General features: G+C 36.6%; 2 protein-coding genes and 1 long non-coding RNA gene across 6 annotated transcripts in view; 2 read left to right on the top strand and 1 right to left on the bottom strand.

Annotated features, from left to right (window-relative positions):
* The window catches only part of acyp2 (acylphosphatase 2, muscle type), an 86,511-nt gene that overhangs the window by 9,532 nt on the left and 54,817 nt on the right, over positions 1–22,162 (bottom strand). For 3 of the 4 annotated variants that reach the window (XM_022669961.2, XM_022669962.2, XM_049465448.1), the window contains 3 exons: positions 10,061–10,169; positions 3,030–3,046; positions 1,622–1,731 (listed from right to left, as the gene is read on the bottom strand). In XM_022669961.2, coding sequence (XP_022525682.1) covers positions 1,622–1,731; positions 3,030–3,046; positions 10,061–10,169 — 236 coding nt within the window. Of the gene's footprint in view, positions 1–1,621; positions 1,732–3,029; positions 3,047–5,061; positions 5,144–10,060; positions 10,170–22,162 lie in introns of those variants that run through there. The other variant, XM_007231772.4, reaches the window with a different exon arrangement.
* On the top strand, positions 272–5,074 carry LOC125782195 (uncharacterized). The gene is made up of 3 exons (XR_007424786.1): positions 272–447; positions 1,517–1,600; positions 4,985–5,074. It is a non-coding gene; the product is annotated as an uncharacterized LOC125782195 (long non-coding RNA).
* On the top strand, positions 17,183–19,433 carry foxg1b (forkhead box G1b). The gene has a single exon (XM_007231773.3). The coding sequence runs from the start codon at positions 17,533–17,535 to the stop codon at positions 18,607–18,609; it is 1,077 nt and encodes a 358-aa protein (XP_007231835.3). The 5' UTR covers positions 17,183–17,532; the 3' UTR covers positions 18,610–19,433.

Here is a 22,162-nt window from a genome sequence, read left to right as displayed (position 1 = left end):
CCCCACAAACACACACACACACACACTACAGGAGATGAAATCTGCTGGAGCGAGAGGCAGACCCATCCATCTGTAACTGGGTGGGTCTCTCTCTCTCTCTCTCTCTCTCTCTCTCTTTTCTCGTCTGGTTCACATTTGGGCTTTGGTGGAGAGCTGTGATGTCATACGCCCTCAGCCCCTGTGAGTCCCCCCGGCCCAGGCCGGCTTCATGACATCATCTCTCCTGGCCCTGCCCTGCTCCGGGACTGCATAGTGGGACACACACACACCCACACACCCACACACAACACACACACACATTAACTTTAACACACGCACTCAGCACAAACAAAACAGCCCAGACGGAAGCAGTCACCCACTCCAGCTTCACAGCGGCGCCCACAGGCCTCAGCCTAAAGCCAAGGAACACCAGAATACTGCAGGACACTGCAGGACAACGGATCATAAGTATTTCTCATTATCTCCTGCTAAACCTACTTGTGTCAAAACAGATTAGATGTACGTGTGAAAAGCAGCAGGGCTGCTGCTTACTTCAGCACAGCTACAGCAGAAACTGGACCAGATACACTAATAGAGAAAGGAACTGATGAAAGTAATAGAATAGTACTATTAATAACAGTGATAACGTATAAATAGAAGGGTAAAAATCTATAAATAATATATGTTGGTTGTATATTAATGCTCAATAGTGGTTACATGAATCCCTACATTGAACTTCTCCTTTAATCTAACCCTCTCCAGTAAAATGTGGTCCACATGTGTGCTTTTCTTCTCCTAAAGGATTCCTGAGTGTACTTTTGTTAATCCACAGTGCTACACCATGAATAAAGAGGGTTATAGAAAAAACAACAAGTATTCTAGAGAGTTCCATGCACAAATAGTTGGCTGTTGGCTCCCTCTGTTGGTTTAAAAAGGAGTACTGCCTTTCAAACACTTTTAAGTCAATATTGGGCACCATTTAAAGAGAAACCACTTAAAAATGATGAGTTTCCTCTGAAATAATCAAGAGGAAGATGGATGATCACAAAACATCAAACCAAGCTGAACTGCTTGAATTTTGCACCAGGAGTGGCATAAAGTTATCCAAAAGCAGTGTGTAAGACTGGTGGAGGAGAACATGCCAAGCTGCAGGAAAACTCTGATTAAAGACCAGGGTTATTCCACCAAATATTGATTTCTGAACTCTTAAAACTGTATGAATATGAACTTGTTTTCCTTTTCCTTTTCCAAATTAATGCTTTAAAATGACAATATGTTTATTTGGAATTTGGGAGAAATGTTGTCTGTAGTTCATAGAAAAAAACAACAATGTTCATTTCACTCAAACATTTACCTATAAATAGCAAAATCAGAGAAACTGATTCAGAAGTGGTCTCTTGATTTTTTCCAGAGCTGTACAATAAAGGAATGTTTGTAACACACCAACCAGCCTCTTCATTAAAACCACCTTGTAATTTTATTCTCTGCATTTTTCATCATTATCCTCCTTTCACCCTGTTCATTCTTCCATGGTCAGGACCCCACAGGATAGACCACCACAGAGCAGCTTTTATTTGGGTGGTGGATAAGTCCCAGCACTGCAGTGACACTGACATGAACAGTAAGTAATGTTTATACTCACATTTCATCAACCTTGTCCCGGGGCCCCTGCACCTGTCCGATCACAGTGCCCTGTCTGGTGTTCTTCACCCAGCCGTTCACCCCCAGCTTCTTCCCCTGATCCTCTGTGTACTGCAGAACACTTTACTATTAGATCCAATTTAATCATTAGGAATTATTGTATACTCTTTATGGGTTTTTAAGGGTTCTTTAATAAAAGCAATGGTTAGGTCAGTGGGCTGTGGAATCTGGCAAAAGTCATGGGATGATATTAGTCCTGTCCTATGTCATGTTAGTGTAAGAAAAAAAAACAATATAAAACACTAAAAACACTAAAAAGTAAATGAGTCTTCTACAACAGGCTGTTCTGAACAGTGTAACAAGACAAAGAACCATTTAGACCTTAAAATCACAGAATCACTGTTTTACCAAATAAAACATGTGAAGACATTTCATGATAGAGAAACTGCTGTATTTTGTCCTTTAACCCTTTTAGACCCTGTATCTTTTACACAACAGACATCACGTATTTTCTTTTTTTATATATTTTGTTGCACATAACAGTAATTAAGGCCTGTCTCCATCAGAACACACCAAATAAAAAACTTTACCAGCCAATTGAACAGTAGCTTAGCCCCGCCCACTGCACCGGAAAGAGGTAATTTTTATTTTACTGTTTAGTGATGGTTTGTAAAATAATAAGATCAATATCAAATATAAATTAAAAATGCTTAACAATGCAATGGACATTAAAAATCAATTGCATATTTTAGTTATTTGGATTTCATTGTATAAAGAGTTTATATAAAAATATTACAGTCCTGTTTTGTGTCCATAACAAAAAAAAAACCAGCATTCTTATATTCTTAGAATTTTCCCAACACTGGAACATAGTACAAGTCTAAAGGGTTAAGTGTAATGATTAGTCAACATAATCTATAACTCATATCAAACATTTTGATCCAAAAAAGTATTTTTTGTAATCAAAACATGGTCCATTTTATACAAATATCTGCATTCAGTTCATATTTACAACTTAAATAAAGACATATTGCATATCTTAGGATCTCTTTGAAATAACTTCAAAGCCTCCAACAAAACTGGGTCCTAAAAGTTACACAATCAAAATTAAGGTTCACATTAATGTTTTATACTTTACTGTATCCATTAGCTGTGGGAACTTGTTGTGTTATGTTAAGGTGGAAAACGGACATTATACGGTGAGATTTTCAGGTTTTGGGTTTAACCCTATACAGGTGAAGATAAACATGCATTAAAACAGGAGGCAGATATAAACAGCACAGCACAAATAATCACTATCAACTAATCGATAAAATAATCATTAGTTGCGGCCATATTTTTTTTACAGAATTAAAAAAAAATTCCAGCACTATACAGAACTTTACTGAGGATTTTAGAACATTACTTACCATTCTGAAGCACACACCTGAAACAAACAAACAAAATCAAAATATTAAACTCCACAACAAGAGGAACCAGATTTGTATATAAATACATACATATTCTATGAATATATGACAACTGGCAGAGGTGGCATTGTATCTCTCACATATGTCCAAATGGTGTTTCATCTGAAAATATGAGTATTAAAATATGTTAATCTTCATGTTGTTGGAGTAACTTTCTCTAATGTGAAGGTTTTAGAGCATTGCTGTGAGGATTTGATTGCATTCAGACAAGACTCAGCATTAGTGAGGTCAGGATATTGGAGGATCACCTTCCAAAATTCCAAATTCCAAAAGTACTGAATAGAGCACCACCATTCTAGAGAACACAGTTCCACTGGGGGAGGGGTGATATATACCCCTCTAGCTCATGCCTGGCATCAGTGGTGTTACCTGGCCTGTGCTTCCAGGGGCTCTAGTCCTGAACATGGATGAACAAGTCCTAATGGGTGTAATAGCAAAGCCACTAATCTTCTGTCATGTTCAGTTCATCCATCTGTTATAAAGCATACAGTTTCTATAGCACTGCTCATCACTCGGCACTCTTTACACACTAGTGACTACAGACCCGTCCAACAAACAACCTGCTCCCTCATCAGAGTATTTTCTCTGGTGACATTAACAACACAAAGCAATATAGGTTTGCAATTAAACTGAAATCACTGAGTAATAACTGTGTGATATTCTATAAGAGGATGTCCTTTCTGTCATTTATTTAAGTGAGCAACAGTAAAAGTTAACTATAATTTGGATCCTAGAAATTTTAAATAAATGGCATTGTTACATACAATGCTATGTTGATATAGAATCACTGGAGAAACATTGCTGGGCCGTGCCCATAGTAAAAGCTAGTAATCAATAGTTTTAAATGTTTTTAGAGTTTCATTTTACTTTCTGTTAAAATTAGCTTTTTAATCTTGTTTTTTAAACTATATTTAATAAGACAGTAACAATCAACAATGCTAACTTCCAGCACACTTTTTAATCCATTACATATAAGAACTGCATATTATGCAGGATACTTAAAAAAAAACCTTTAAAACCATGTGGAGTAAGGAAGCAGTAACTGTAGTAAGTCAAATTGGGGGATACGTTTTAGCGAGTTTAGAGCACCTATGTTCCAGTTAAAAAAAAATATTAAAAATGCGCACACAAATTGTATGTTGTACATTGATTCTAGGCTATGGTTTTATATGTATGGTTTGTATTAAACTTTCAGTAAATATGTATATGTATAAATATGTATTCTATTTGTATAGCCTGTACTGTGTTGGTCTTCAATCATTTAGAATTCAGTGAAGCATTTACAGTATAAAAGGGATTGAAATCATTTGATTTCAAATAAATACATTTAATATAGATTTTATATATATATATATATATATATATATATATATATATATATATATATATATATATATATATATATATATATATATATATGATACAGAAATACAATTATAAGAGTGATAATAAATGGTAAAATAATAATAATAATGAACTAAGATCATAAAAATCACAATTAAAAAATAAATGAATAATAAATAAATAATAAATAAAAAAATAAAAATTTAATGAGAAAAAATAAACTTATTTAAAAGAGTCACAGGCTTTCTGACGGTGATTAGAAGATTTAGAGCTCCAATAATCAAAACCTTTAAATGAATGTTGATTAAATCTTAGGTTTACATTTCAACTGGTCCCTATTAGGCAATGTTAATAAACGTTGTTTTAAGGTTTTAAGGATGTAATGCATCAGAAATTGTTCAATATTTAGCAGGTGGGCGGGCCAGCAAGCACACACACACACACACACACACACACACACACACACACACACACACACACACACACACACACACACAAAAAGCAGTAGAGCAGTGCTGGCCCTGAGCTCCCTCTCTCTCTCTGCCCAGCAGATAAACACCCCCAGTCTATTTATGGAGGCGGGGTCTGGGGGTCTGCTGAGCCCCCAGCTCAACTACAGACCACCTACCCTGAACATTGCCGAATATTTCAAAATCTACGGAGGATAAGTGTCCCTCTGAAGACATGGTGAGCAGCAGGACGTCAAACCCCGTCAGAGCTTCAGCTGCAGCTCCTGCAGACACAACACAGAGCTCTGCTGCCCCCTGCAGCCCGATCCCGCCTCTTATCGCGAGATTTCCCTCTCAGATTCACATTACACAGCTATTTATATCCCAGATCAAGTGTATCATTAGAGCTGTGATTAAACTGCTCACTCACAACCATGTTAATCCACCACTACAATACATATTACACACAATATTTACAGTCTTTTTCTTATTTAGTGTGTTTTCTGCCTTTTTATGATTTTTTACATTGTAATTTATTTTTGTGAATATATTTTTATTGTTTTGTCCTTTTTTCCAAAGGACAGGTACATATAGACACAAAATTAAAACACTGTGAATAACCCAACACATTTTGCACACACCCCTCCATTAAGAGTAAAAAAAAACAAATAAATAAAATATATGTAAATATATATAGCAGACATCCACATACATCCACCTTTTACATTGTAAATTTAATATTGAAGACTATATTAAGGCTGTACAGGAACACATGCAGAATTATTCTGTAACAAAAATGTTTTAAACAAACCAGAATATGTTTTATGATTTAGATTCTTCTAAGTAGCCACATTTATCTTTGAGGACAGATCTGGTATTTTAATCTCAGTGTCAGAGGTCAACTGACTATCTGAATTTACTGAATATATACCAGGTTATTCCATTAATGGATTTTTTCTTCCCTGATGATGCGGCCATATTCCAAGATAACAATGTCAGGATTCATGGGGCTGGAATTGTGAAAGAGTGATTCAGGGAGCATGAGATCATCATTTTCACACGTGGATTGTTCACCACAGAGTCCAGACCTTAACCTCATTGAGAATATTTGAGATGTGCTGGAGAAGACTTTGTGCAGTGGTCAGACTCAATCATCATCAATGCTGCAAGATCTTGGTGAAAAATAAATGCAACACTGGATTTAAATAAATCTTGTGACATTGCAGAAGCAACCAAATATTAGATTGTGTGACCTTTTTCTTGGTGGCGACTTTTTTTTGGCCAGGCAGTGTATATTTTGAAATATTGATGTGGGGATTTGACTGGTCAGACTCAGGATGTTAAATAATCACCACCTTATCCCCAACTTTTCAGTTCATCAAAACGTAGTGGATGGAGCACCATCATTCAAAGTTAAACTGCTCCACAGCTGGATAGAGTGTGCATTTGCACATCTGTGTCAGCAGCAATGAGTGCAGCTTAAAATAGAAATATATGGACATCAACTCCCATGGACATCAACTGCCCATGTGCAGCTGTTTGTTTGCCTCGAGGGACGTCACGTTTTTTAGCAAATGTTTTGATCGGCGGGATTTGCTGTATGTCAACTAGTCTCCCAATGTGCCAGAGCTGCAGAAACTGGAGCAAGGTTACAGACCTCCGTGCACCATGACCTCGTCTTAGGATCTCACATCTGTGCAGATGGGTGATCTAGGAAAGGCAGCAGTGCACACATGAGCTCACATACACACACACACACACACACACACACACACATTTGTTGATTTGCTCTGAGCCATTAAAGCCCAAAAGGCAAGACTCAGTAATCCCTAAGCACTGTCCACACAGAGAGAGATCAGATTCGCAACAGTGCACACACACACACACACACACCAGATGCACAGACATACTGTATACACTTAAGACCAAACACAAGCACATACACAAAAACATACACACATTTATATATATATACATGTACAAAGCTATTAACAAGTATTAACACCCTTTAATTGATTTCTTAAAAAAAAGCTTTTATTTTTACCATAATTTACAAAAATACATACAAATACAAATACATTTCTAATGTTTTCTGCAAAACTAACACAATAGCTTGTGTCCAAATGTGTTGCCTCCCATGGCTAAGATTCTAACTGGAATTTTCAGCAGGATAATGGTCACCCACACCCAGCATTCCTCAAAATGTCTCTGCCAAATTGCAGAAGTTCTATGGCTGCACTGCTGCCAACTGTACTGCTAATCAAGCGCTTATGAGACCAGCATGGACAGCATCTTCCACAGCGTATGAGAGTGCAGGATCTACAGGCCCAGCTGCAACATCAGTGGGTAAATGTGCTGCAGGATGCCATACAGAACCTGTAAACCTCCATGCCCAACCAGATCTCATCTTGTATTCAGACTAAGGTACTTCAGTTGTACATTTTGCCTAATAAACGTATCATTTCACTCTAATTAATACTGTAAACATTTTTGTATATTACATATATTATTCCATTTATAAAGGCAATGAAAGGGGGGAAAAATGTGGTGTGAATAATTTTTATATTGACACAGTACACACACACACTCAGACACACTAGTTTAGCTCACTCTGTATATGAACAAATAAACTAGGCTAATATAAGTTGGTAATTAACATGGAGAGTTTCAGTCTGCTGGTGGCACTAACAGATTTAAGATATCATTGAGGGGTATATCTCCCCACTGTAATACCCCTTTCTCTCTCTCTCTCTCTCTCTCTCTCTCTCTCTCTCTTTCTCTCTTTAGTTAAAGCAGTGATTTGGATAAAGGCTTTGTAAAATCCTCTGCTCTGCTGAATTGCCCCAGATTTTTTTTTTCCCCATGAGCAAATATTGGATTTAGGTTTTCTATAGCTACTACATTCTCTAACACAAGCAGAACAATATTATATGCACATACACTTCATGTTAAATGCTCCTGTGGGCACCTTTTCTAATTTAGATACTCTTAGCTTGCACCCATTGCTGACACAGATGTGCAAAAGCACACACACAGATTGTGTAATCCTTGTAGAGAAGTACTGCCAATAAAATAGGACTCTCGATATAAAACAGCTGGCACTTCGCCAGGCTCTGGCTAGCAGGGTACAAGGCCCCCAGCACTAAGCTCTGAAGCAGTGAAACTGTGTTTCATCCACCCATCCAATATTATGTCCATCCATCCATCTATCTATTCATCCATTTACATATTACTCTTTGTCCAATCATTTACCAATCCTTCCATCCCTCTCTCTGTCCATTCATCCACTCATTCATTCATTCATTCATCTATTCCCACCCATTCATCCATCTGCATATCACTCTCTGTCCAATCATTTACCCATCCACCATCCATCCATCCATATATCGTTTTCTCTGTCCAGTCATTTACCCATCCACCATCCATCCATATATCGTTTTCTCTGTCCAGTCATCTGTCCATCCATCCAACCATCCATCCATCCATTCATTCTTTCATATATTGCTCTCTCTGTCCAGTCATCCATCAATCTATCCATACATCCTTTTATTCACACCCATCCATCCATCCATCTATTCATCCATACATCCAAATATCACTCTCTCTATCCATCCAACCGTATGTCGCTCTTCCATCTATTCACTTCCATCAATATATCGGTCTTTCTGTCCAGGCATCCACCCATTCATCCATGCATATATCGCTCTCTCTGTCTAGTCCACCACCCATCTATCCATGCATCCGTCAATTTACACACCATCCATTGATCTATCCATCCTTCCATATATTGATATCTTTGTCTAGTCATCCACCCATCCATCTATTCATATATCGCTCTCTCTGTCCAGTCATGCACCCATCCATCCATCTATTCACACCCATTAATCCATCCATATGTTGTATTGCTCTCTCTGTACATTCATCCACCCATTCTTCAGTTTATTTCTCCTTTCTATTTATCCATGTGTCTATCTGTGCATCCACTGATCTATCTCTCCATCTATTCGTCCTATAAGCAGGTTAGATTAAACAAAATCCATCAGTTTAAACCTCAAAATCACTTCAATTCCTGCCTCGTCCCACTTTTACAGCACAAAGCAATTCTACACAAATTCTGTGAATGTTATTCTGATTACAGAGTAACACTTTCCTGCTGAAAGATGTGTCCTGGGCCTTCTGGGAATAGTTGTTTTGATGGAAACAGTTGTTACCTCATAGGAATTCTGGGATTTGGAACAGAGCACAGCTGAATACTCGCTGGCAGAGGTGAAGCAGACAACACTAACATCTGCCCAGCATACTACCAACTGCTGAACATAATAAATACACCTTGTTTCTTTCTGACGTGTGAATTAATGACAGCTTTGACTCCTATTGGTTATTGATCAGTAGTGTTCAGGGCTGGCGTAGATTCAGCTCCACATATGTGTATCTTTATTTCAAACAAAAGTTCCTTAGTTCACAATATAAAATGTGAATTAAATCAGTGTTAGATATAACAGTCACTTGTCTTCAGTCTATATCCACACAGTCCCAGCCAGAGAATAAACATGAACAGATCATTTAATCAGGTTTAATACAAATGTGATATCACACAAATTAAATCTAGATACTGTTGAACAGCTTAATACATTGCTTATTGTTTAGTTGAGAAAGAGTCACAAAATAAAGACACATTTTAAAAATAAAAAAATTGGGTGCAGGATAGAGCCTTGAGGTATTTTTCTTATCTGGTCAAAATTGGACAAGATTGCTTAGAGAATTTGTCCCTGACATATTATGAGACATTATCACCATAATGTTACCTGTAAAACACCTGTTAAATAAACATTTTACTAAAGAATACAATACAGTATATTCCAAATGTGTATTCCAGATGGCAAGTAGGACAACACCCTTATTAATAAGTATTAATAAGTATTAATAAGTAATAAGTGATATCTCAAGATAATCCTTTAATAAATGTCTAATCCTGTACAATCCTGAGAAAATAGCAGGGTGGTTTAAATCAAGCTGCAATGGGAACACCTCCAAAACTATTCAGGTCAAACTGCTTCAATTGTGTGTTTGTGTTTGTGTGTGTTTTCCCTCCTGGGATTATTATGTTTTGTCACAAAGTGGCAGGGTGATAAATGGTGGAGGCATCTTGTGAATCCCTCTCTCTCGTCCAGTACTGACCTTTCCCCGGCAATGTGAAGTGCTGGAGACAGGAGTAAACACACCCCAGGGGGACGTCAACACACAAGGTGGGAGAGACGGGAGGGAACGAAGGGAAAAACAGGAATTGCTGAAGAAAAAGAGAAAATAAAAACATTAGTAAACAAGGATGAGTAAGGTAGAGTACATAGTTCTATGAACATATAGTAATATGGGGTTTCATTTATTTAACAACATTACTTAAACAGATGCAAAAAATAAAAATAAAAACAAATACAAAAAAACATAAAAAGTTAAGTAATTTATATGCCACTACTTTTTGTATGAATGTAATTTGTTTTTATTTGAATAGGTTTTACTCAACAAATGGTATCAGTTATCACTTATTGTCTACAATAAATATCCTACAAAAAAGTAATATTATTATATTTTGTAATATTGTTATATGTCATTATATACTTTATCGCCCACCTCAATACTACACAGTCTGTCTATATTGCTGCTATTGTGAGTGAATTTATTGGGGTAAATTAAGGTCTAAATAAAGCATGTTTCCATTTTATTTAAAAAATATAACTTGTATACAGCATTTTAATAGAGTTCTATTGGATGTGGTGCAAAAGTTAATTTCCCTCTAATACAAATCACTCTCTGACATAAATCACTCTCAAACATAGCAACTTTATGTGAGAAGGAAAAAAAGGGGGATATCTTTCAATGTAAATCAGTGTAAAATGAAAAACAAATTCATTTCGAAGCATTTCTATTGGTCCATTCATCATTGAAGTCATGTTGATGCAGTGTAAACAACTGCTGAATTCAAATTACGTCAAAAAGTGCAAAAATGAAAATAAAGTGTTTGACCAAGAGAAATAAAACACACCAGTTAACACTCAACCACTTGAGGTACCAAAGAAACCACCTAGGTTACTATAGAAACCATGTAGGCAACTCCACATAAACCACCTGGGACACCATATCAACCACCTAGCCAAGCAACACCATAGTAACCATGTGTACCATACGTATTATAGATACCACCTAACCTAGCAACTGCTTGGACATAAAAGGAACCTTTTAAACTATGCAACCCATCTGCATTTTCTTTTTATGCACTTTTTTAATCTGAAAGACATTCTGAATCAAATTAACCTTACACAAACTTTATCATAATTTTTTATCTTAATTTATACAAATTACTGAATTGCTGTTAGTAATTATTGTACAGTAATCACTGCACACTTGTTCAGGCAACTAATAAGGGAATATTAAACATGTAGGTCAAGGAAACAATAAGCAAAAATATTGTGTTCAGAATTCTCCAAACAGTGCATCAATCCTCAATTAACCTATATACATATACCACACACATGTGGATTCTAATGCACCGTCTAATGCATCTGAAACCCAGTTTAACTCCTTAGTTGAGGCTTACTATTATTCAGTCCAAGCATTTCAAGTACCATGTATAACTATGCACGACAAACTCCAAACTTAAAAATGAGATGAGAGAGAAGCAGGAATCAAAGACCAGAGAGAAAAACTGTAGAGCTGACAGGTGTTGGTGCACAGGACATATGGTAACCCTGTTAGCAACTCAAGCTTAGCTGAAGTACAAATAACTTCTGCAGCATCAAGAAGGTTCCCTCCAATGGACACTGTGATTTTAAATAGACATACACTGAACAAAATAGACATGGACAGATATGTTTGTTCAAATAAGCTTCATTAACCTCTATACAGGCCTAATCCCATATACAGGCTACAAGTGTTTGGATGATACAAAACTCCTTTTTCTCTGCAATGAAAGGTTATTCACATTCTGAATCTACTACAGGGCATTTGGAGAAGCTGCCTCTTCACTCTCTACTCCACTTTATAATTCCAGATCAGTAACAGGAATCAACCCAAATTCTGCAGGTTTGAAAATAGACATAAAAATAGACAACCATAATGAAACTAAAGGTTTGGAGGACAGGAACTGTTTAATTTGTTTTCAGGAAAATATTGATTTTAAAATGAAATTCAGGAAAGAGCCAATTTTATGATTGTTATTCATTATTTAAAATAATTTCTATTACAATTACAATTAGTATTTGTAGTAACCTTCCTTATCAAACAGGAAAGCTTTTTATGTAATGCCTGAATAGAAATCTTCAAGATTTAGTGGTGTAATATCAGGCAGAAAATTGACAAAAATGCTGGGCTGTTAATGGGTTTATTCAAATGTAATTTTTACAGTGCCTTATACAACTGATGTCACAAAGCAGCTTTACAGAAATGCAGACAACTTATACATTATTGATAAAAAAATCATCCACATCGGTTCAATATTCAGGTGAATAGCCAGTTAACTAATGGATAAGCTGGATGAAGCAACTTAAAAATGTAGCAGTTAAAAGAAAAAGAAAATAGAAATTTGAATAGAATAGTAATAGTTGATGTTGAACAAAGAGGTACATTTAGTATCAGGTAACAGGTATCAGGAGGACAATTCACAATGCACTTACTGTAATTAGACATCTAATGATAATTAGGTTTATATCGTATGATTATATAATATAATATGTTAATATAATATAATATACAGAAACCATAATTACTTTTTTACTGGCCTCAGTTTGTTAACTAAGAGAGCCTTGGTTTAGAGACTTCCTTAAGGCGTTTAAAAAAAAAAAAATTTCAATGTATGAATTTCCTATATTGTCACCTTCCTAAAAATCATTTTTGCCAAAATCAGCTCCTCGTGATGCTGTATGGCTGCATGTGGTAAAATCACCCAAACACTTAGCTGATCAAATCATTTGATTCTTAAATTAAAATGTGGCCATTTTAATAGTTTATAAAATGGTGGCTACCTACAATTAATTATTGTCCACAATTCCGAGATTTCCCTAATTGGAAAGTGATAAGTGATGAGATTTATAATGTAATGTTTACTATTATTATTAAAGGCCATAGCATATGAACATTGCCTGCATTTTAGTATAAAAAATAGATAAGTCCATAAAGCTAGAAATGCTTCACAGTTTGTGTCTGCTAAAAAGTTCAATCAATCAACCTTTAATTCCACTCGGTAATACATTGAGGGTAAGACTCATTTTCAATGCAGTTAACTGTTTTCTGTCTTTTAATGAATATTTGAAATATTTTGAATTAGGATTGTTTTTGACAACTGTCATATGTTTGTGTTTTTTTTTTTAATTAGATGACTGTTTTAGAAAGGTGTTGATATTATTAAAGGCCCTCTGTAACTTAAACACAGTTATTTGCATTATTATGCTTTTACATGAACATTTATATCAGTGGGTAAAATGTTTTAAAATTAATAATTTCACAGCAATTTCTGGGACAATATAACAAACAATCAAAAAGGCTTTCCTGTAATAATCATGGTCATTCATTAAACCACTTGTTTTGGGGAGAGTTATATGGACAGGTTTCCCTCCAAAATATCCAGAAATTGCATCACATCACTTCCTGTTTGGAGCTGTTTATGCTCAGAACAAGCTTTTAAGCAGGCTCTGATTAAGAGGTGTAAACTTTTCTTTATGGAGTTATGAAACTGAATTTTGGGAGAAGGGCAACGCCCTCACTTCTTCTCCTCCTTCCTTTATTCCCTCATCTCTCACCTCATCGTCATTTTGAACTACACCGCTTAACATCTTCTTCCATCTTCTCCTTTCTTTAACTATACTACCGTGAACCACACGGGGGCTCAGCTTCACGCGCCTCCTTAAAGCCGCTCTGAATTTCTTCCACACTGATATCGCCCCCCGTGCCGCAATGTGCGTGATGCCAACTCCCAAATTCTTAGTCGTTTTCTGGAGCAACTTACGTGATATATATATTATTTAATTAGTAACTTAATTAATTGAAATAACTTGTACCGTTTGTTTTTTTGTTTTATTTAGCATTTTCTGGAATTTAATTAGCACTTTCCTCGTGCATCGATCTCAGGTGCACATAGGTCGTGGGGTGACTCGTGAGGCCCAAGCCCCGGATGTTTTGTCAAACGCTCAGAAAATAAAGTTTTTACATGGTAATTTCCCAGTGCTGTCACGAAAGTTGTGGCACCTCAAGGACCATTTGAATGTGCAGAAAGTAATAACAAAAATTATGACTACAGCAACAAAAAAAAAAAACAGAAAAAAAGTTCACCTTAAAGCTGTTACGTTCGTGAAACATCTTCCCAAAGTAATAATAAATATTACTTAGCATGAGAATTAAAGTTGTGGGTGTATAGTAGCAATAAATTCAGAAAGAATACTGGAGACGTAAACCGTATTCAGTAAAAATCAGATACTGCAGAAAGCACAAATAATACACAATAAAAAAGAGCCAAATTTCACTTTACACACAAAAAGAGTTTACAAAGTAAATGTTAAAGATTATTATTTTAGTTTAGGTATTTTAAAATTACCTTGTTGAATTTTAAAAACGTATTAAATAGCTTGCTTAATCTGGTTCCACTGAGAAATAAAAAAAAAACATTTTTGTCAGGTTATGTTTTGTTTGTTTAATTCTATTTAAAGCATAGATCTCCAAATTTGCAGGACATTTTAATAAGTGCACCATATTATATTTGTGCACATCAGTACATAAAAAAATTGAAGTTGTAGTCTGAGAGCTTCTAGCAATGTCTTTATAATACTAGTAAATAATAATAACTATGAATACTATTTTTATTGTCATGATCTACTACTACCAATAAAAAATAATAATAATATTAATAATAATAAAGTCTCTGTTTTTACTGCTGTTGGTATTTATAATAAACAGCCATGTTGTTTATATACAGACCCAAGTATGAAACCCAAGAAACTGTACATTAATATAACAACATGTATGTTGTGTTTGTGCTCAGACACCTCTTTATAAAATATAAAAACATACTTAGCTGATGTTTGGTCAGACTGAAACTTCGTGACGTTTCTTTATTTTGTTTAAACTGCTAAGGAAAGTGATTTTCGAAAGGCTGTTTAAGATCTGAAATACATTATGTTTCCATATGTTTTCTTATTGGTGTTGAGTGTTCTAACTTCCCCCCAAATAATCCATAAGCTGCATGTAAACACCCCGACCCCCGCCCCACAACACACACATCTTTGAAACAAGCACTTTCTTTATTACTAGTTGTTGTTTCTCGCTCTCTATCTGTTTACTGCACACAACTGCACATACAACCAAAATTATACATATCATTTACAAAGTAACGTGGAAATAAAATAGTTCGTTTTTTTAATGTTTTTAATTACTTTGTACGGTCTTAATAATAATAATAACAATAATAATAATAATAATAATAATAATAATAATAATAATAATAATAATAATAATAATAATAATTTTTATTTACTTGGTAGGGTCTCAATAATAATAATAATAATAATAATAATAATAATAATAATAATAATAATAATAATAATAATAATAAATTAACGGAAAATATGCTTTCACGCTTGTTTTCTAAATTAAGTTACACTAAGTGCACAAGTCATTAAAATCAATCATTTAAAATCGTATAAAGTTTTAAATTAGATTAACTGGCAAATTATCGTTTCAATAGCAGTGTTAAAGCACAAAAATTGTAAGTATTTTGCTTTATATCATTTCTACACGGTAAATCTGACAGTATTAAATCAACACTGTTGGTGTTTTATAAAAAAAATTATTGATACATTTTTGCATTGGCTAATTTAACGCTACAAGGGTTACATTTACTGTGTACATTTTTGTAGATCACACAGCAGGAAATAATATAGATTTGTATTTTCGATATGAATCGGCGAATGTTATGGAATAACGTGTAACCGGCTTCATTCAGTAGGCCTATTACATGGTCTTTCCAAAACAGCAATACATTAGCCGAGGTGTCACAGAAAAAAAACATGTAATTAATACCGACAAGGCATAATTTAAATTAATGTTTTTGTTTTTTAACATGTAGTTAGAAATCGCTTTGTGTAAAGAATATTCCACGCAAAAATATATATTACATAATAATATAGAAATATAGAACTCAGCATATATACAGATATACAGATATAACTCAGAAATTATACATCACATTTTAATTTGTAAAATGATGTTTATGAGATTTCCTAACACTCTGATTAACTTCCAAACTCGGAAACAGTGTCAAATAAAAGTTTGCTCAACAGTGCACTAAATGTTTATAAAAGCTCCTAAAATTTGAGAAATAAAATGTATTTTCCGACCTTATTTTACTTTCGGTTTTTAAGGCTTTCTAGGTTCTGTGTCTCTATCAGCGAACTCTGCAGCTCTCTGAGCAAAAAGAGAAACTGATAACACAGTTTTTCGAATATATTTATTTTTTTCCACCTGTTTTACGAGAAACTCCGCCTCTTTGTGCTGTGGTTGGCTGATCGTGTCTGGATACCTGCACTACAATTGGCTAGGGGTTAATCCACTCACGTGTTCTGCAGTTGTACAGCCAATGATCTGTACTATAGTGCTAAGGTGCGGTGGGCGGGAAATGTCGAAAACGGGTGGGGACAAAACCCGTGCGCTTTGAATCTGTAGCCGCTAGGGGCACTCAGGTTTCATTCATTTCATGAAATACATCAGTTTTATCAGTCGTAACTGTTGTAAAATGTATTTTTAGTACCACGTGTATATTGGACCAACAGGGCATAAAAATAGAAAATAATAAATTATACTCACGAGGCACACGAGTAAAAAAAACATGCAAAAAAATACACAACAAAAACACTGTTTTGTGTTTGTACATATTTGAAAATGTAAAAAATGTATAAAGATAAACAATAAATATGGTTGATTTTATTTTATTTATTCATCGTGTGGAATAATCTCATAACAGTGTGTTTAAATTGTATATACTGTATATTATATTTAGGCTACTATATATGCACTAATATATGTATGTGTACAGACTTATACAACATTATATATAATAAATAAATTAAACCCTATTAGAGCGCGTGTATGAATAAATACTGGTTTATTTGATTTAATAATCTCGTGTTATTGATCTGTTCCCCAGGTTTTGCACGTTTACAAACAGCAAACAAGAAAACAAACGATCTAGACGCCTAAACAGTTAACAGCCCTGGTGCTGAAGCGCCTCCTACACCTCCGTACACCACGCGCAGAGAGGTCCTTAAACACAGTCTGAGTGTGTGTACATGAATGAATGTGGAATTTATTCTCCCGGTCCCTCCTCCCTCGCTCACATCAAGCGCTCGAGCTCCCGGATAAAGCCTGAAAGCAGGAGCGCGCCGCGTGAAAACATTTCTCACCAAGTTCCCAGCTCCTCCTCCTCCTCCTCTTCCTCCTCCTGCCCCACCACCTTCATCCCGCGATGAGCAGTTGCTGCGGCTTCCTGCTGCTTAATTACTAATTTCTCGACTCCTGCGTCCTCGAGCCCGGAGATGAGTCCACCACGATCCAGGCGCGCATGACCCGTTTGCAATTTTCCAGGGATCTATTCGTACTGTTTTTGGGGGGGCATGGGAGATCAGCGCGAGCACACAATGGTGCAGAAGTCGACGTCGTTCAGCATCAAGAGCCTCCTGCTGCCGTCCAAGCTGAAGGAGGAGGAGGTGGGCGCCGCGCTCCCGGAGAGACCCGCAGGGATGGAGGGGGAGCCTCCGGAGCGCGAGCGACCCCAGGACGAAGAGGAGGAAGAGCACGACCACGAGCACGCAGGAGCGGACTCTGAGCAGCAGGAGCATCATCATAATCATCATAATCAACAACAACAGCAGCAACATCAGCAGAGTAAAGGGGGCAAGCACGACAAGCCCCCGTTCAGCTACAACGCGCTTATCATGATGGCCATCCGGCAGAGCCCTGAGAAGCGGCTGACTCTCAACGGCATCTACGAGTTCATCATGAAGAACTTCCCCTACTACCGGGAGCACAAGCAGGGCTGGCAGAACTCCATCCGCCACAACCTGAGCTTGAACAAGTGCTTCGTAAAGGTTCCGCGCCACTACGATGACCCGGGCAAAGGCAATTACTGGATGCTGGACCCGTCCAGCGACGACGTCTTCATTGGCGGCACAACCGGCAAACTGCGACGGCGCTCGGCCACGTCGCGCGGTAAGCTGGTGATGAAAAGGGGGCTCCGCTTCGCGCCCCTGGGACTCGGACTGGGCGAGCGCTCGAGCAATCCCCTCTATTGGCAGCTGTCGCCCTTCCTGCCGCTCCACCCGCACCACCATCACCACCCGCACTACAACGGCTCGGCGCACGGCTTCCTTAACCAGGGACACTCCGCAGCATACGGCTCGCTGCTGCCCAGCGCCGAGGGAATCTCCAACGGGGACGCGCGTCCCATGCTGGGCGGCTACAGCGTCAGCTCGTCCCCGGCTGCTGGACTACTCGCGGGGCACGATGGCTATTTCGTGGCCGGGGCGCAGCAGCACCAGAGCCTCCAGAGCGCCCCGGGATACGGCATCTCCAGTAGCTCTCCGGAGTCTCTAAGAACTAGCTTACCGTCCTTTTCATCCACGCTTTCCAGTGGCTTTTCCGGAGTGCTTGCGCACCACAAGCGGGTGGCGCCCAGCTCCTTCCTTAGCTGAACGATTGAGGAACCTTTAGGAACTAAGAGGAGGAACCTGAATAAACTGTCCCAGGACCTTTCACGTGCCCCCCAAAACACGCAGATTCTCCGCCTGAAGCGCTCCGCAAGGATCTACTACTGTTGGTCCATCCGTTTCAAATTTATTTTCTTTTTTTTATACCTATTTAAATATAGAAATAATTTTGTAATGGTAGTATGATGTCACGCCAAAGGCAATACGTATATATGTGTTTTGTATGATTATTATCATTGTTATTATTTAAAAAAGGTTAAACATTTCGTTGTGAATGACAATCCACATTTTTGTATTTATTGAACATGTTTTGAACGTGTTTCTCTCTCTATTAGTAACTTAGCTCTTATTCTCCTCCTCTGTGATAATTGAACGTCCCGTACTGTGAATACGCCTTAACACGTTCATTCAGGGTTACCAAAAGGAGAAGTTCTTAAAAAAAAAACATACTCAGGTCTCTATGCGTCCTGACAATGAATTTAGCAGTGTGCGGACAAGTTATCACGTGATATGCAATGTTTACCCACTGATTTACCTCTTATTTGGCGTTTGTTTGCTATTTATTTATTTTCATTGTTGGAGTCATCAGTGTGGGCCTTTGTGCTATAGCTTTGGGAGGGTGCATGTGCTGATATGACTGTTAAACTTGGTGACGGTAGGGTGTCAGTATTACTCAGCAGTGTTTTCACAGCTCAGCCACCAAGAAGAGGCCACACCAGTGGCCTGATTTTAGCACAGTAGCAATATCCTGGATGACCACTTATTTTTTCTTTTTCTTTGAATAACACCTTCATTGACCTTTCCTGTCACAGCTGTGGCATTTATTGTGACCTTTTCTTTTTTGGAAATTTGCTCGCCTCACGTACCATCAACTCCAGCCTGCGTTTCTTCCCTTTGGATTATCTTGTGTTTAATCCAGTGAAGAAGCTTGGTTCATAAAAGTGTATTTTTGTTTTGGCACTTTTAGTTGCTGTTAGCCATTCAATGTCCGTTTGTACTAGTTTGCTTGTTTATTATTATTATTATTATTATTATTATTATTATTATTATTATTATTATTATTATTATTATTTCTTTTCTGTACAGAAATATTGAACCTGGTTCAGAACAAAGAAATAAAGTATTGGAATATTTCTGTATTAACACTGCGTGCATTCATTTCTTCAGCTCCCCCGTCCCTTCATTTTTAAAGCAGGGGGGGGGGGTCTTCCTGAAGCCTAATCTTCCATAAATATGAACAATCAATATGCAAATCTATTCTGTTTGAGTGTTTACTATATATTTTATAATTCAGTACTAATTACCTTGTTAATTAAGCACTGTAGATTTCTATTCACTGCTGTATTATTAGGCTACTAATATTAGTATATAATCATTACTATTAGACTACCTATATTAAACATATTTATATCAATGCTTTTTCATTTGCACACACTCAATCGCATCCAGGCTTCAGGACTCTCATGTTCTTGCGCGAGAATTCACTGTGTAAATCCGCACATAACTTCTAGTGAAAGGCCGCTGTTTACGTTTTGCATTTGCGTTTTTTTATGTTAGACGTGTACTTGCGGAAAGCAGGGCTGCTGCAATACACAGACATGCGAGTTTCAATACAGTACAATACATTCGGACCAATATTCATAAAGAAAAGGCTCTGTTCATAAACACAAACCAGGCACAGGCCGTCTTTGCCAGTAGGCCAGCGGTCAAAGTTCAAAGCGAACGTAATAACAACGAATGTAATAAAAATACGTATGAAAAGTTCCCTCCTAAACGTAAAAAATCCGAGCATCTTTTTAACACACCACATTTATTCCAAACTTCATTTAAGGTAGTGGAAAGATCTTTCTCTCATCTTTACTATTAATTCTAAGAAATTCTACATGGCCACGGCGGTTCTTTCTCGCCTGAAAATAGAGGCCTATATGAATATAATAAGCCGAGAATATAGCGCTGAACACACATCACACATTTAAATGTTTCAGTAATTTCAGTACTAAAGAAAAGTTCAGCACTCTTTTTCTCAGGAGTTTTGTGAAGGAGAGATATACATGATGCTAAATGCAAAGGTTTAAATTAACCTAAAAGACTATTTAATTGTTTTAATTATATACAAACTCGTGTGCGGCAGGACTGTAAAAATCATAAAACACCAGGTTAATAAACTGCGGAGTATTTTTAAATAAATATATAAATATATAAAAACGTATAAACATAAATAATGTATTTAGCCATACACATACAAAAATAAAAATAAAAACGGTTGAAAAATCGAAATAAATAAATACATAAATTAACAGATTAGTTCCACTTTTGTTGTTGAGTATCCCCGTCTACTAGGCTATGTATACTTCATATATTAATTCTACATTCAAGTTTATGGTTTGTCTCAACATGTTTAGCTCAGCTCACACATTACATCGTTTTTGACATAAAATAAACTTTTTATACACATATTTCACAGAAAATAAATTGTATGTCCATATATTTAACTTACAATGTAAATGTGAAAGTTATATGCAACTGATAGAAATGCTCCAAATGTCTTAAAATAGAGCGTTTTTAGAATAATGTTATTTGGGTTAATGTTATATATAGAACAAGTCTATGTATGGCACCCAAACATTTGTATTAAATGGTTTATATACATATAACTTATGGTGAAACATAATTTTAACAGGAACACGTAGTAGCGCATAGATTATCTAGTATTTAGTTCCTTACACTACACTATATTGCATGAGGCTACTGATGCGATAAGTAGAAACAACTTACGAAATAAGAGCATAATTAAAGATCACTGATTTACTGATGCATACAAGCACAAACACACAAACACAATGTATATGTATATATTTATATAAATCAAGAAATACAAGTCACTGATGTACTTAAGACTAATAATATATACACACACACACGCACAGACACACACACACACACACACACATCCAATCTGCTCTTCTTCCTCCCATCTTCCTAAATGTCTGTTGCTAGACTAGCAGAAAGCTTCTGAATCCAGCACTTTGTAAAGGCTGGAAACAGCCCCCTTCACTGTGAGGGGGTGAGTGAATACTGGGGTTCAGAGGTTACTACTGCTGCACGCTGAACAACTTCCCTTTCAGGTCACTGATAACAAAACTGCATGTAATCCGTTATTCAGAGCCCCCGTGAACAAGGTTTACATCCTTAACTAACAATGGGTACTCTGAAGAAACACATAAACAGACTGAAAACAGACACAAATTTCAACACTCACCAAGCAACACTTTTAATAATAAAGCCATTGGAACGCTTCTCTTCGGTGAGGTTGTGACGCCTTCAGAAATCTACTTAGACACTTTAAGCATTTAAATGTATGAAACCAAGACTGTAAATTATATAGTAATGCTTGTACCTGTACACTGGGGCCAGAAATTGTCATATATGAAACCATACCAACAAAACGAACCACTGTTCTTCACCATGTTAAACGTTTTATATACGAAATAAACAAACACGTATGGTTCTTTAAAAAATGTCATTCTTAATATATTAG

Source organism: Astyanax mexicanus, chromosome 16, assembly GCF_023375975.1.
Source record: "Astyanax mexicanus isolate ESR-SI-001 chromosome 16, AstMex3_surface, whole genome shotgun sequence".
Lineage (NCBI taxonomy): Eukaryota > Metazoa > Chordata > Actinopteri > Characiformes > Acestrorhamphidae > Astyanax > Astyanax mexicanus.
The sequence above is the reverse complement of the archived record's forward strand: the minus strand, read 5'-3'. Positions and strand labels throughout refer to the sequence as shown.

Coding starts and splice junctions, on each gene's coding strand:
- foxg1b (XM_007231773.3), top strand. CDS start 17,533: ATGGGAGATCAGCGCGAGCACACAATGGTGCAGAAGTCGACGTCGTTC.